Source organism: Pipra filicauda, unplaced genomic scaffold, assembly GCF_003945595.2.
Source record: "Pipra filicauda isolate LSUMZ 115617 unplaced genomic scaffold, ASM394559v2 scaffold100_size2392355_pilon, whole genome shotgun sequence".
Taxonomy (NCBI): domain Eukaryota; kingdom Metazoa; phylum Chordata; class Aves; order Passeriformes; family Pipridae; genus Pipra; species Pipra filicauda.
The window spans coordinates 2,291,807-2,308,181 of record NW_024103441.1 but is presented as its reverse complement, the minus strand read 5'-3'; the positions used below and the strand labels follow the sequence as shown (position 1 = coordinate 2,308,181).

Here is a 16,375-nt window from a genome sequence, read left to right as displayed (position 1 = left end):
ATAATTCTTCTTTGTGAATTTATTAGGGTTTCACATTTTTATCTCCTTACATTTATATTTCTAGCCTGTATATGTTTTTGAAACAAATCTACCATGGTCATGTTAAGAGAGTATTTTCCAGAAGCAGGTATAATAGCTTAATTACCATTCCAAAATGTATTCCTTTACTAATTTATAATGTATGTGTTTTTATTCCTGTCTAACTTGTGCTGCTATCAGACGTTACTGGCTCAGGTAAAGCAGGTGTAATTACATTTACACATTATATCAATATTTCTACAGTGGCTGAAGCAAACCAATTTATACAAAATAAAATTTGACTGTATTTAAACTCCAACTAAATCACAGTGTTTGCAGAATACTGTTTCAGGGCCCTATTTTCTTTACTGTTCATACATACACCTTCATCTCCCACTGCCACAGAATTTACCAAGTCCAGGTCTGGTATGGATGCAAACAATGATTTTTATCCTTCAAACTACCTACAATTTTCCGTGTCACCTCTCTTTGGTCTGTAAATGGATTACTTGCTCCTGAAAAGTCCATGTCTTAATGACTAGCAACACTGGGAATGCCTGCTACATATGCCATTGCAGATATTCTCTCTGTTACTCAGGGTCCAAGGTAACACCTCTTTACTGTACAAAATAAACACTTCATACTATAGATTTCTGACACAAACAGATGCTATGGGTAGTTGTCCTGCAAATCAGGAAATAGATTGTGAGAAAAGGTCAAAAAAGTATCCTTCTAACATCATTACTTGTTACAGGAGGCAGAGATGGCCTTCATGACAAACCTGCTACTGTAATGTCATAAACCCCTAAATAAAGCCTAGTTTTCTGCAAAACAGAATCCACACATAATGAGTTAAATCAATAGCTACATAATGAGTTAAATCAATAGCTAAACTGAATTTCATCTGAATGGGCCATATACCTGCTTTAGCATTAACAGGAATTTTTACAAGCAGGAAGGGGAGACTCCTGTGAGGTGTTACGGTCATACAAAGATATCTGGACACAAAATACATTATGCTTCTAGGAAAGCGTAGAGACCCAAATGGATTTAGCACCACACAAGGAGCAAGGCAGAACCCGAACTGTACCTGTAGACACAGCTTCGACTTCTAGGAGAATTCCGGATCGGTACCTTCCAGTTAGGACCCAGTGTGGCATATAAACGACCCCTGTTTGTGAATGCAAATATCTGATGAGGGAAATTCTAGTCTGAGACTTCAACAATTAGGGTTTGGCAAACATGACAGAGATAGCTTCCAATCTTTTCAGGTCCACGGGAAGAAAAACACAAAACCTTTACAGTGCTTTATTTTAAAAAGTTTGCCATTGTTTTCCTAACTATAATAATTTGATAAAAATAACTATTGATTTAGGGCTTACCTATGTCAGGGACCATTTGTGAATTTCTTAGCTAAGTCTGCAGAGTGCTCAGTGAGTGTACATGAAGACTAACTCACCTTTCAAGCCCTGACGGCAGCTCCTCACTAAATTCTGAGCTTTCACTGCTATCTAGAAAGAGAGTAGTACAGAGAAGGAGTAAGAAAACCACCCATGGGAAAATACAAAGCCAATGTATATGGATCACCAGAATACTCTTTATATAGTACCATGGAATTGCTTACTCAAGTCATGTTTTGAAGTTGAAGTGTTTAGAGTTCATGGTAAAATCTTTAGCTGGAAGAGGCTTAACATGAGCCTCCCCATTTACAATATCTCACTGATAACTCGCATTACTGCTGTGTTTAAATACCAGACATCTACATGATGCTTTAATTTTCATTTTGCTGTTTTTCCTTCAGAAGCTGAGCACTTCAGGAACATAAAATCCAGTTCCTTTGTAAGACAATATTTCTACCACAACATCTGTAAGTTGATTAAAGTTATTAGACATTATATCATTGTTTGTTTTCAATAAGCAAGCACACCTGTAACAGAGGATATGTTAGCTGTATGCTGCTGCTAGGAGTCATGACAAATAAATATGATGGCATTCATTGCAACAGTTCCTGTTTCTCCTCCAATCCTATGACCAATTTGTCCCTCCTTTCCTGGCACAACTATTTAGCTCACAGTTTTAATTTGCCCAGGACTGATTTTCTAATGCTCAGTTTTAGCACAGTGAGCTGTGCCTGTATTTCAGAAGAGCAAAGATCATCTCAGTGTCTAACTCTCGGTCAAGTAATGTTCTATCTTTCAGAGTCTACTTCCTATTCTAGAAATAACCTGAGTCACTTAAAAAGTGGCTTTCTCATGCTTAGAATAGATTCTTGATCACTGTTGCTATTAGAATAGATTCTTGATCACTGTTGCTATTATAATAATTGTTTTATTAATTATAATATCATAATGTGTGCATTTTACATTTCTTCTGAAGTCTCAGAGAGCGCAGCTAAACTACTCTCCCATCTTCTAAAACATATAGTTAAAATTAAAGTTTTCTTTGTGAAAAGGCAGGTTTCAAAATATATATCCTGCTTTTTCCCTGGTGAAGTCTGACAAACACTTTGTGTCACAAACCAAGCATCCACAAAACCATTCCTCCTTCGTGTCACTTTTACCAAAACCATCAGTGGGCAACTGAAGAAAGCTGGGGTAATGTCAACAGGTATCTGGGCAGCAGTTCTGATCTACCTTCTTCCATGAAAGCAACCAGTCTTTGCATGGTTGCTAATGACCTTCTTAATTCCCTACTTTTGGGTATCCCTGTGAGTCTCCAGCGCCCTGGGACAGGGTAGGGGTGCCGGTACCTCTGGAGAGGCCGTTGGCCAGGCGCACGCTGGGCGCGTGTCCGCGCGCGGGGCTCTGACACTCCAGGACACTGTCATCCAGCAGGTGCCGCGGCCGCTCTGTCGGGAAGGTGGCGCTTTTGCTCTCCACGACGCTCAGCTGACACATCATACTGGAACAGGGAGGAAGAGAAGAACATGAAACCTCTCTTATGTCATCCAACAGCCACCCTTGGCTCACAGTATTTCCACTCAGCCTCTGCCTCATCAGCAGGATATTAACAAGCAGGCAATTAAATGGTACCATTTACTGTACAGATGCTCCTTGACTACCAATACAAGTTTCAGATTTTACTGCTCTTTGTCAATAACAATTATTAAATTTCTGCAGCTGGGAAGTTTTAAGTTTTTTGACTCCTCTCTGTACAAAACCCGAACACCCTTGGTGGCAGCAAAAGTAGAAAAAGGAGAATCCAGCTAAGTCACTGCTTGGTGGTCTTTCACTAAGCTGAACTAACACACCATCGCTCCGTGACCTGGGACAAGTCACATGAACTTCTCTTCCCCTAACCCCTTAATTGTGAAATTTGGTAGATGCTGAAACCTTAACTGGGGAGCAGGTGCTCTCACTTAGCTAGGTAAATGGTAGAGAAAAATGTTTCTAATCCATAGCACCTGGGTAAAACAGTGCAAAAATAAGGTGTACCTTCCCTAAATAAGGTGTACCAAGCTAGTAAGCTTCCTTAGATGTATCAGCAAGATGTTTAACAAACAAAAGAAAACAAATAAAAGTTATGCACAACAGGAATCCATAGACCAAAGTGGATATGCAGCTTTCAAGTACTGCCAATGCCTGGCACCAGCAGAGAATAGCAAAAAAAAGTAAGCAAAAATAACAAAGTGTCAAGAGAAAACCTAGAGAATACACCGTAAAGCCTGACGCACTCTTGCAATACAAGAAATGAAAGGACAAATACCACCTGTTCTGCTGCTATCTTAAACATTTGTGATGCATTAAACTGCCCAAGCTGAGATAGCTGGGAGTACATACTTGTTCCCCAGGCTGTGACTCTTCCGGTGCCTTGGCACAGGAGGCGTAGGGAAACTTGCTGCTACTGAGGCATCAGGACACGTGGGTCTCCTGCTGAATTTCACAATTGCTGACATGTCGGACGGACCTAAAAGACAAAGATCATTTAACACTGAACTGGTGCAAACCCCAGAAATTTTGTGGGCTGGTATGTTTAAAATGAATTGTTACAGATAACCCAAAGGCACCATTTCTGAAGCACTGTATCTTGAACATCAGGGTTACACCATCCATTTTTGTTATAAATTCATCTCTATATGCTTGAACTCTCTGAAAGTAGTTTTTTACAGTTTTGCTCATACTTTTAACAATGAACTACAAAAAACCTTGGCATCCTTACAACAGCTGGATGTGCCAAAGTGTAATATGTAGAACCATGAAGTCAGTTTGTACTTCGGGTGTGAGCAGGAATGTTCACACATGTTTTGAATTTTGTTCACAACTTCATGTTGTGAATAAACTCTAAACAATCTGCTCATACTGACTCATAGTTTGAGCATGTAAGAGAAAGCAGAGGTTTTTAATTTATCTAATGGCCAGACAAATGCATTACTTCTCAATCATCTATGAGCCCTAGAGATGTCTCACTGCAATCATTCTTACACTCATTTTACAGATTTTATGAGGCCTCACAGAAAACATGGATGAAATGTTCTTGTTCCAGTTCCTTGATCCTGTTCACCAAAGGCTGGCAGTGAACTTTGCCATACAGTGGAGAGCAACACAACCTATCACCATCCTCAGTAAATGCAATGCTATTCTTGGCTTGAGATTTCACTTTTAAACACATAGTTATGGCACTGGTGCTTGTGATTGAAAGTGGTCATGAAAATGGCTGCCTGCCCCATATCTTTTCCCTGGTACAGTCCAGCTAGCAGCAGAACAGACTTTCTTCTACGTTAAAAGAATCACTTCTTGGAGGCTTCAGCAACCTCAGCTTAGTCAGCTTCTGACCTCTAACCACAGCCCTTTAAGAGAAACTTTGTGACGTGAAAAAACACATGCAATTATCCTCAGAATCTTTACAGAAGTGTCTGACCTCAAGTGATAAACTGGAACAGAAGAAAAAAAAATAAAATAAACCCTCAACATCACAGGGCACAGTTTGACAACAGGATGTAAAGGTACACCTTCAACAGAAATGGCTCTGAGAGAGTGGTCACCGGCTGGATGAGGCTTCCCAGAGAAGTGGCACCAAACCTGTCAGAGTACAAGGTGCGTCTGGACAACACTCTTAGTGATATAATTTAGTTTTATGTAGACCCGTAAGGAGCAGGAAGTTGGACTCAGTGATTCTTATAGGTCCCTCCCAACTTGAGATATTCCATGTTTCTATCTGTTATATAGGCTACTCCATCTCTCCCCAAGCACAGAATTTATTTAACAACTTCTTCTGCCTTGAACGGAGGATTAATGAGACATAAGAAGAAATAGGAGAACCAGTAGTGAGTTTTTCCCAGTGAGAGGCAAAAAATAATACAAATAAACACAAGACGATTTACTATCCATACTCACCGTATCAAGTTGTATGAAATATAAAAATTAATTACAAATTACTTGTATTTTTATTTCCCCATAGCCTAGACTCTGGAATTTCACCACAAACTGGGTCGTAACTACGAAGAATTGCAAAGGTTTTTCCCCTAGCAGTAAGAGGAAAAATTTAATCCACAGTGTTCTGCACATTTGAGCAAACTGTTCATGGTGCTGTTTAATTAACAATGAAGGGAGCCTCAGGATAAACAAAAATAGGAAGCTGCTTCTAGCAACAGAGGAAGAACAAGCTCATTAGAGGAAACTTCAGTAAGATCACTCACTGGGTCATCAATTTAGTAGGAGAACAAAAAGAAAAAACAGTTCTTAATCCTGTTTTCTACCTTATTCCTATATACCAAGTTATATACAATAGCATTTTTGTCTGCCTGTCTTTGCTACCATCACACACATGTGAAAAATGACACCAGTAGCATCAGTCACTGGCATTTGCGCCTTCAGAGAAGGTCTTATGTTAAATGGCCACATGACCACATTAAAAAATGCACTTTCAATCATTACTTGATCCAGAGATTCAACCAGTGACACACACTTGGGAGACTGGAAAGGGCCAAGTACAATGTTCTGCTGTATTTTCAACTAAAACTTTTATGCATTTGGGCCGTAATATGATATTGGAAGCTTCTTCCCTGAAACCAACAGAGTTCATCTTCCCTTTCTACCATGGAGGCTAAGTACAAGTTAGAACAGAAAAAGTATGAATCTGAGCAAAATTATGTGATGCCTAGTTTAGTGTAAAAAGTGTATGGATTCATATTTCATTGTTAGATCTGAAAATCTTATCTGCCGCATTAATAGCAAGAATATATATTTCACTAAAGTCTTCTACCGCAAGTTTTCATTAAATTTTTAAAATTTATGCAGAGACAAAACAAATGCATTCAGAAGTTTCAGAAATTATTACAAGCTCTTAAGTTTGAAAACCTCCAGTCCTTCTGATGGACTAGGTTCCCAAAGAGGAGCACTCTACATGCTTTGTTTGTAGTGCCTTTCCATCAGATACTTTTCAATTTGTGAACAGTAAAATTAGAACTACTGAGCTGTTTATTACCAGCTAAGAAGCTTAAAATAAATTGGAACTGAGACCCAGTATGAAGATAGTGGCAGCTGAAAAAGAATTTTCCTGAAAATTATGAGCATTTGTCAGTAAGAGTTTAATCTGAAACTCAGCATAAACAGTGGCTACTCCAAGGCTTGTCCCTTAAATTAGCTGCAAGATTTGTTCATTTTATATTGCTTCCTGCTGCGTCCTTCAGGTCTTTCTAGTGCCAGTTCTAAATCCCAATTTGCATTAAGTTCTTTAAGTGTATGACATTAAGTTCTTCTAAGTTCACTGAGTGATACCGAATCATTATGTTTAACAAACTGCTGAAACTACAGCCTCTGAAAGAGTATCTTAAGGCACAGTCCTAAATGAATACCAGTACAGTGCAGTGCTTTTTCCCACAGACCCCGTGCCACATGTAAAAATAACTGTTAAATTTTGTAATACATAATAGTTTAAAGGTTTAAGTTTCTCACTGTGGAGAGTCACAGAGCTGAAAGCAGACTATTTGATGACTTTGATTCTAAAACATTGATATTGACACAAAGCCTGAGACTGCATCAAAACCACTTTACCTAGAGAAAGAACAGCAAAATAACAAGTCCGGTGCTTACACAATCGAGCCATTACAAAATCAAAGTTAGCTGGATTTGACTTGAGATAGGTTCAAATGTTACCGCTATTATAACCTAAAAGGATTAACACATCAAGCAAGAAAAGAACTGTTTGAGAGGTTTCACTCTACACTCCCTTTTTTTTTTCAAATTAGACACCCCGCTTGGGGAGCATGGAGTGAAATTTCCAGTAATATGAATGCAACACAAAAATATTTAAAGTTTGATCATTATAACTTGATTTAAGAAAGAGCTTTTATTACCTGGATAGCTTCAGAACAGAAAAGGTTTGTTAAAAAAACAATTACTTAAAAATCAAGTCGTATATCTAAAAGGACTGCACATCTCAGATTGAAAATAGTACTAGGAAACAAAACTTCAGTTCATGTAAAAATACTGCCTGGCTTAAGGTGAAATGTGTCAAGGGTGACAGAATTTGTGGAAATAGGTAGAAGATCCTTACAACCTAAGCTAACAGCCTGGCTTCCTTACTGTTATATATGGCAACCAAAACTGCTTGTAACAGTCCTGGGAAAGGAGGAAATGGGCCTGGGTTGACCAACCACTGGAACAGGCTGCCCAGAGAAGATGTGGAGTCTCCCAAACTGGAGACATTCAATAACCATCTGGACACAACCCTGTGCCATGTGCTCTGGGATGACCCTTCTGAAGCAGGGAGGTTGGACCAGATGACCCACTGTGGGCCCTTCCAACCCGCCCCATTCTGTGATTCTGCGACTTACTCTAATTCATACTCAGTGTAGTTCTGCATATTCTCATCTCCAAGGCAAGAGAGGGAAAGATATACAGTTTGGCTCTGTTAACCCTCGCTAAGATAAAAAGAATTTGAACGTAAAAACCTTTACAAAGTCTTTGCATCTGCTCTGCTGCCAAATGTTTACGAAGAAGAATGGTGAATTTTAGAGCTCTGTCAGGCAGGATCTGTGCTGCTGGGCACTCTCAGGGCAGCAAGTGTAGGGTACAGAGAGTGTCAGCATGAGTTAAGGGGCAGAGGGGAGATGACCCCATTTCTGTAAAGGGGTAAGAGACAAAGAGAGCCTGTGCCAAGAAGGATGCCAAAGAGGATAAGTGGTGAGACACTGATGAAAACTGCACCAAGGGATGTTCATGGACATACCAGACTGTTGAGCAATTAGCTGGGGAAGCTATGCCCAATACTGCTGATAACAAAATTCAAATATTTAAATTCATTTGAGATGGAGTTATTTTGCCCCTTTTTTCCAATAAGTGAAGTCATCTGCTACTGGTAACTCTCCTCTTTACTCTCCTGGCTCCACTCCTAGTGCATACTGTTACCATGATTCCTATTCTGTTATTTTGCCTTTCATGGAGACAAAGCACTCTTAGTAGGATTTTCCAGTCAGCTGGCATGAACAAGGGTTAGTTTGGTTTTCATTATTTCTCAGCATCATTTTCAAGATTATGCTGACATGCACAAAAAAAATTATAAAAATATTAAAACATTATTAAAAATTTGTTTGTGTTAGGGAACGTGAGACAACTTCATCAGAGTGAGCTGAGTGCTGTTCTGAGATCTGTGGCAAGAACATTTGGAAAAGTTTACACATATCCCAAAGGATCTCACTGTTTTTTCCTTTGCATAATTTTTCCATGAATAATCCTTCAAATGTTATAAATGAACATTACTTTTGCAATCCTTCAGTAAAACATGTGAACATTTACAGTCTCCAGAGGTTTTAAAAAAAGCAACAGAGTGAGGGAGTTACAGTTCACAATTTTTCTCCAGTAGAAAGCTATCAATAAACCAGTACTAGACATGCAAACAGAAAACTGAAAATGAGTTGCATATTATATGATGAAGAACTGAGGGATTTTTCAGGAAGGTAAAACAGTCTCAACTATTCACTATTTTCTGGTGAGCAGCTAAGAAATAAAACTGATACTTACCAGCTCTGTTTCTAAAACTTAATAAAGACATTCCAAGTCACAGACTCTCTAGTTAAATCTTCGCTGTAAATTTTTACTGTTCTGTTTCCATTGTAACCAAAGTCAGTGGGTGATAATTAAAACTTTCAAAGAGAAAGACCTACTCACAAAACACACAATAAAGAACTTAAGAAGAATTTTGTGCACAGAATCAAAAATGACACCCAAAAATTAAATCTAGAATGACAGCTATTGTAAAAGAACAGTTTTAATTTTCAGAGTATTGCTTTACAATTCAATGAAAGCCTACTAACACATAGAACGTGTAAGAGACGTGTTTGCTATGGCTGCTTCTCAGACAAGAGCAAACTAAGAACAAGAATTTGAGTCCTTGGCTGCACCTCTCTGTGCTCCCCCAAGCTCCCCAAAACCTCGCTCGCTCGCTCGCTCGCTCACTCGCTCGCTCACTCACTCGCTCACTCACTCACTCACTCACTCACTCTCTCTCTCACACACACACACACACACAGGTCCTTCTGACTGCACACCTGAGTCTAATTCCTTCAAATGTTTCCTGGGTAGAAGTGATACTTCTGATTTCAGGTGTCACTAATTGTCAGCATTTGTGTTACTTACTCTGCACCAGTGGAACATGCAAAACCCAGACTTGCACTTCAGCAAAAATGTTGACTTTTTTTGCAGCTGGATCTGCACAGCAGTGTATGGGCTTGGGTGACATCCAGATTGGCAGTGAAGACATACCCATTGTGAGAGCCTAGCTGCAGGGAAACTGTGAAGTTTGGGTTCAACCAAATACATTAACCAATTCCTAAAAGAAACCCCAACTTTTTACAGAAAAACTATTTCAGGTGACTGCTGTGAAAAAAAGAGTCAAACCCAAAAAACCCAAAAACAACTAAACCCCCAAAAAACAGCACAGAAAAGCACCGAATCCTCTGGCTGTTTTGCATGTTCATAGCATTCCTTGGGAGTAACAGCTTGGTAGTTAAAATAAGCATCAATGAATTAGGACATTAGGCTTTTTGATAAGGAAGTCACAGAAAGTAATAGAAAGTGATCAAATTAAAAACTGAGCATGATCATTCTCTCCTTGGAAACTTTGTATTTGTTTTGATAGAAAATGCTTCTACAATTTTGGTGGACCTTTGGTATACTAAGGAAAAAGCCCAAGTACATTAATTCCGGTTGGATTTAGTGGTTGATAACATGTGAATCCCACAGATTTGTCTGGTATTAATTTGTTTCAAAAATACTCCAGTGACTTGTAAAAATTTGTCTGGAAAGTATCACAGAAGAAGAGATTGGAAATGAAAGAGCAAAGTTTCCTGGACAGTCTGTAAATTTATGTAAGGAAAACTTAGTTCTTCCATTTCTACCTTAAGTCCCGTGTAAGAAAAGCAGACACTGCACATGAAGCAATGGCCAAGAACTTGCACAAGAATTAGACAATCCTCATTTCCACAGAATGATTGGCTGCTAATGCACTTAGCGCAAACTATTTATTAGTTGCCAAAGCAACCAGTAAAACAAATGGAAAACTAAATGTCAAACTCAGTGTTTACACAGAAAACGACAGGGTGGGAGGGTTTTATTCTAAAATTCTGGGACTGCTGCAGAGGTATCACCAGTGTAGTATACCTACTTCAGAGAGTTATAAATGTGCAAACATCCCAGTCTTTCTTTCTTCTCTTTCTACATTTTCAACTCCTACATAACACATACTCCACATCCAATAAATTTACCTCTTCTAAGTAATTAAAATACATATTAAAAGTTGTTTATGAGCTACCTGTCAAAGCTGAATGGACACAGCACAAAAGGCTGAATTTTACCCCAATAACAAAGAAGAGAATATACCTGTTTCAGATTAATTACTCCATTATCCTGGTAGGATGGCTCAAAAAGACCTACTTGGGGGACAAAAAAGAAAAAAAAGGGAGGGGGTGAGGGTCCATCCCTGACTACTGCATAACAAAACCCCCAAAATAAGGGCTACCCACAGCGGAGGCCTCGCTGTTGCTAACTCTAATGCTAGATGCTACTTTAATGAAGGGGTTTGTTAAAAATCACAGAATCGTTAAGATCGGTCTTTGATTCACTTACTATTAGACACAATTTTCTGGATAATTATTTTAATATTATTTTAACTGTTTATATTGTTCTCCAAGACAGGATAAACATGGTATATTTCAGAGAATGAGTATCCACTCTCTAAATTTCGATTAGCACTGTGCCCTAAACTTTTCAAAGCAACATGATAATACAGAACATACATAAAGTTTTATCTCCTGATGTGTGCGAATTCTGAGGAACTTCGGATGCTTAGAAGACTAACTTATTTACCATATATTGCATTAAATCTTCTTTTGTTCTGGGAAAATGTATTGAGTTATACCTTCCAAAACAACCTAACAGCCGTACCATAAATGCCAAGCACCTTCCAGCCAACGCTGCAGGAACACAGATGTCTTTTACAGCTAATTCAACTGGAAACTGTGAACAGTTAGCATACTATAAGCTCTCCAGCTACATTCTCTCTCTCTCTCAAACCACAGCAAGGCAGAATGAAAAGTTGCTGCCAAGGAAGCTGTGTGAATCACACAGTTCCTGAAAGCATTCAGCTAAACTGCTTAAAGCTCCTTTTTAAATGCTGTTTGCAAGAGACAAGAATCTCTGCAGCATCATGGAAGATATAAAATCTTCCTGTGAAAGCACTATTCACAATTATATATGCATTGGTAATTAAATGAGACTCTCTTAGCCACTAATATACAAAACACAGCTTGTTGTGAGACAGTCACTTTAATCAGATGCCTACCTCCTGTTCAAATTTACTGGAAAACCAGTTGGCAAACAAAGTGGAAAATGGACACATGGTTTTTCTCCAGTACTTTCCAGAAATACTGTAGATTTAACTGTTTTTATTGAGCCCAACACTCATAAAGATACTTTAGGGGGAAAAAAAAGAAAACCACAATGTCCCTGGCTAGGGTAAACTGTTAATATTCTTTCGAAAGAGAGAAAACTCAGTAGAAGATAAAGTCGCAGTGCTGGCAAGTAAAATCCATTTCCATCATGAACACAAACAATTATACTTTAGGACATGAACATGACACTATTCCCTGCACTTAAGCCCATTATGGACTTTGGAATTATTACCAACGATACTGAGGTTTTTTTCTGTCTCTGGAAACACACACCGACCTGTGTGAGGATGCAGCATGTCACAGGGAGAACTCGACTAGACTAACTGCTATTAGGAACATATTAACTTTTGGATTGTTGAGAGAACTGAACTGATGACTGTCCTTATGGGCCAAGAACCTTTATTTTACCTTAAAATTACTATAACGAGACTCACATGACTTAAACTATTGACTGGAACATTAAACTGCTGCCCAAAGCCCTTTGAGATCATCTATTATCATTACAGCTTGCTGACTGCAAAGGACTTACTTATGATGCACAACGTTTGAAGTGGAATTAATCTCAAACTATAATTTGAAACCAAATAAAACTGACTGAAATACCTGCAAATGTGCTATTTTTAATTCTCCACGGTCAAATATATCATTACTGATACTTGAGTATTTTAGCTCAGAATTATTTAAGACTACCATATGGCTATATTTCTATTTATTAATGCTGTGGAATATACAGTAAATTATTGCCTTCATGCTTAGTTAAATTTCAATTTAAATTCATGCGACCTTACTTAACTAACCTTCTCCAGAAATAAATCTGTTTTTTCAGTAAAATACACCGGATTCCCTTTAGTAGCATTTTTGCAGCCACATAGGTGCAGGTCACTGAAAAATTCCTGTCAGTATTAGAAAATGCTGATGGCATTCATTGTCTAACTGGCAGTAAGTGAAAACTCTCTAGCTGAGCAAGAAATACAGCAGCCCACAAGTTGGTCAAGCTTTTGAAGGAAATATTAAGAGAAAAACAGAGCAATAGGAATGAGTCAGCACTTGGTTTCTAGTCATCACATTAATTCTCACTCTCAACAAAGCAACCTTACAGAGCACATAGGGTCACTGCAGACTTAGAAGGGAAAATTCATCCTCTCTTAATACTGCCAGATACCACATGATCGCATATTCAATTGAGTAGGTACTACTGAACATTGTCATCATTATTTTGTGGACTCCAGCTGAACTCAAGGCAGTATCATGCCATATTACTTGCCTAGTTCAGGCGAGTTCACACTTCCTGTTTCCAACTTTGGAATTTTTAATTGTCTTCCTTTATAGTTCTAATAAAGTCTCAGACCTTGATTAAGAATCAGAATATCGGCAATGATCACATACTATGCTGCTATGACCAAAGTTAGAAATTCCATAAACACCCTAATGAAATGTTAGCATCAAAGCCCAAATACTGAGCATGTCAACATGAGCAATACAAAGCAAAAGCCAGAAAACAAAAAAGTTCACTCATATGTCTGCTTTAAATATGTAATGAGAGGCAATGACTTAGTTTCAAGTTCCTAGTGTGAAAAAGCTAATCATCACAAAAGCAAAAGAAAGTATGACATGATGCGGTGGGTTCACCTTGGCTGGCTGTCAGGTACCCACCAAGCTGCTCCATCACTCTCCATCCTTCACAGGATGGGGCAAAGAAAATAAGATACAAAAACTCCCGTGAGTTGAGAGAAAGGCAATCTAACACAGAAAAGCAAAGGCTGCATGCAGAAGCAAAAAACAAACAAACAAACAAACAAATGTTTTATCCTCTACTTCCCATCAGCAGGCAATGAGCAGCCACAGTCTGACCGAAGCGTTGCAGCAGATACTCAGGAAGACAAATGCCTTAGTAACAAATGCCTCCCTCCCCCCTTTCTCTTAGCCTTCATTGATGAGCAAGTCATATGGTATGGAATATCTCTTTGGGCAGCTTGAATGAGCTGTCCTGGCTATGTCCCCTGCCAACATCTTGTCCACACCCAGCCTACTGGCCTTTTTGGCAGGGGGCTGAATTCAGAGAGACAGCCTTGGTGCTGTGGGCACTGCTTAGCAGAAGTCTGGTACTTCAGCAGAAGCCTGATACCTTGGAAAGGTATCAACAACTTTCCAACTGCAGACACAGAGCACAGCACTGTGATGGCTGCTACAGAGAAGTAAACTTTCAAATGCACGTGTTCATTAACAACTACATTTGAACTCACCTAATAAAAAAAAATTCTCCTCTGAACTATTTCCTTATTCCTATTCCACAACAATTAATAATACTGAGCATTGAGCAGGAAGAGGGAAAGCACCTTCCTGAAGAAACTGAAGACCAGGTCAACTGTTTATTGAGCTCTGGGAATAGCAATCACACTCCTGAGATAAACAAGAGGTTCCCTATAAAAAAATGGTAATTTGACAGCTGCCAACATGAAGACCTGGGAGGCAGACGAAACCCCCCCTTTTTTTTTTTCTTTCATATTTAGTATCTTCCTTTTTCTTTCTCTCATTCAGTGAGAAGAAAAGACACTTTGAATGCCAAATGAAACTGCTTGTCAGATGTGGTCTGGACCCCGTAAGTCTTTTACGTTCGCATGTGGTTTAACATAATGAGACAGAAAATTGGCCATTCAGGTTCAAGAGATTAAAAAAGAACAGCTTTTGAGATAATGGCTCCTATAGCAGTAGGTACATTTCATACAGTCTGATGTTTGCTTAGTCTGTTCATAGAAATAAACAGATTAGTTTTGGTCAACTTATGGGTGGTACCACAGTTATTCAGATGTTGCTAGAAGCTGTTACAAAGCTTTTGTTCTCCTGCTTTACACAATGAAATTGTCTCAAATTTATATGATCACACAGAAATCTGAAAGGACAATTTCCTATGTTATTCACTGCACTGATTTGTTTGTACTGAAAGACGGCCCTTTTTTCATCACTTATTAAATAATCATGAAAATACAAGCATTTGTGAAAAATTCCACAATCTGACATCTGTTCCAATGCTAGCAAACACCCTGAGTCATCCCTTGACCTGCAACTGTTTCTAAATAAGTCAGCAATTCTTATTGTTGACTCATGCTACTGATGTACCTCTGGGTTTTCTCATACACTTCAGTGAAGGATGTCTGTAATTAAATTATTTCCTTACTCAAGTTTTCAAACAATGTTTTATACCTGCAAGATCTTCTTTGGAGGAAACCAGTCGAGGAGAGCTGTTACCTGGCTCAATTCTTAAAGACAATCTGGAAAAACAAGTTTTTAGAGAAATTAACAAAAAAAAATTCTCAATAAAAGTTGAAAGTAATTATTTTGGCAGTGCTAAGTAGGAATTTTACTTTCTTGGAAGTATAGTTATTTATTTAGTGATGTAACAAAACAATAATTTTTTTCAAAGTAAATCACTATCTGTTAGAACCAAGAAAGAAGCAGTGAGGAAAGTCTATGAAAACAAAAAGGGAAATTGTTACTTTATCCTCCCTCTCAGTGTAAAACTGTAAGTTCATACAGTCTTTTACCTGGAAAAAAAACCCTCTAAAAACTTAATAATTTAGATACAAACCTAACAGCAAACATTTTATTCCCTCCGAGCATGAAAGTGAATTTACGCTGTTACCATGTGGAAACATGCACTCAGAAACAGTTATTTAGTTATTATGACTTACAGAAAAGTAACCAAGTTACCAACACTTAATAGAAAAGAAGATAATTGGAAGAAAATATTATATGTCACTCTGCCAAACTCCTTGTGTTCTATGATGACCTCACTCGCTCTGGCGTTATCTCAGCACTCCAATCTGTCTCCATCTCCCACCGCACGTCACTTCTGCCATCTCTCAAGTTTAGGCACTTGACATTCATGGGTCCTTTACTCTGTACACACAGTTTGACAAAAAGGTATGGAGGACTACAGTGTTAAGTAAGTTTTAACGGAATAGTCATAACCCCAAAGGAAATAGCTGCTGTCACTGCACAGCACTGCACACACGCAGCAGCTGTGGAGATCTCGAGCACCTCTCAACTGTGCACCCAGGAAAGGCTTTCTGACTGCACAGAAAAATGTGCAGAGGGACAGGGGAAAGAACCTATGAGAGCATTTCAAAATATCATGTATGGCCCAACTATCATTTTTCTTACCCTGTTTATGGGGAATACCTTCCAGTTTCTTTTTCACAGTATTCAAACACTGTCAACTATGTTTCAGTGTGAAGTCAGTTAACAAACGTACGGTCACTTTTCATGTTACTGAATTTCTATTCTTCTGATAGTACTACATTCTTTTAACTACCCAAAGTAATGTATTTCAAGTAGGTAATGAATCAATTGTTCCTTTCCAGGCTACCTTTTCTTTCTGCAAGCATGATTTCTGTGACTCGGAAGCAGTACCATGACTCTCCTAGAAGCCAACAATGAGAGAGTTACAACAATACAAGTGCATGATTCAAA

At 38.6% G+C, this 16,375-nt stretch overlaps 1 protein-coding gene across 3 annotated transcripts in view; it reads right to left on the bottom strand.

The window, feature by feature from the left end:
• The window catches only part of RALGPS1 (Ral GEF with PH domain and SH3 binding motif 1), a 78,984-nt gene that overhangs the window by 10,198 nt on the left and 52,411 nt on the right, over nt 1-16,375 (bottom strand). For all 3 annotated transcript variants that reach the window (XM_039384673.1, XM_027727052.2, XM_027727054.2), the window contains 5 exons: nt 15,107-15,174; nt 3,798-3,924; nt 2,768-2,919; nt 1,478-1,529; nt 1,109-1,189 (listed from right to left, as the gene is read on the bottom strand). In XM_039384673.1, coding sequence (XP_039240607.1) covers nt 1,109-1,189; nt 1,478-1,529; nt 2,768-2,919; nt 3,798-3,924; nt 15,107-15,174 — 480 coding nt within the window. The remainder of the gene's footprint in view (nt 1-1,108; nt 1,190-1,477; nt 1,530-2,767; nt 2,920-3,797; nt 3,925-15,106; nt 15,175-16,375) is intronic.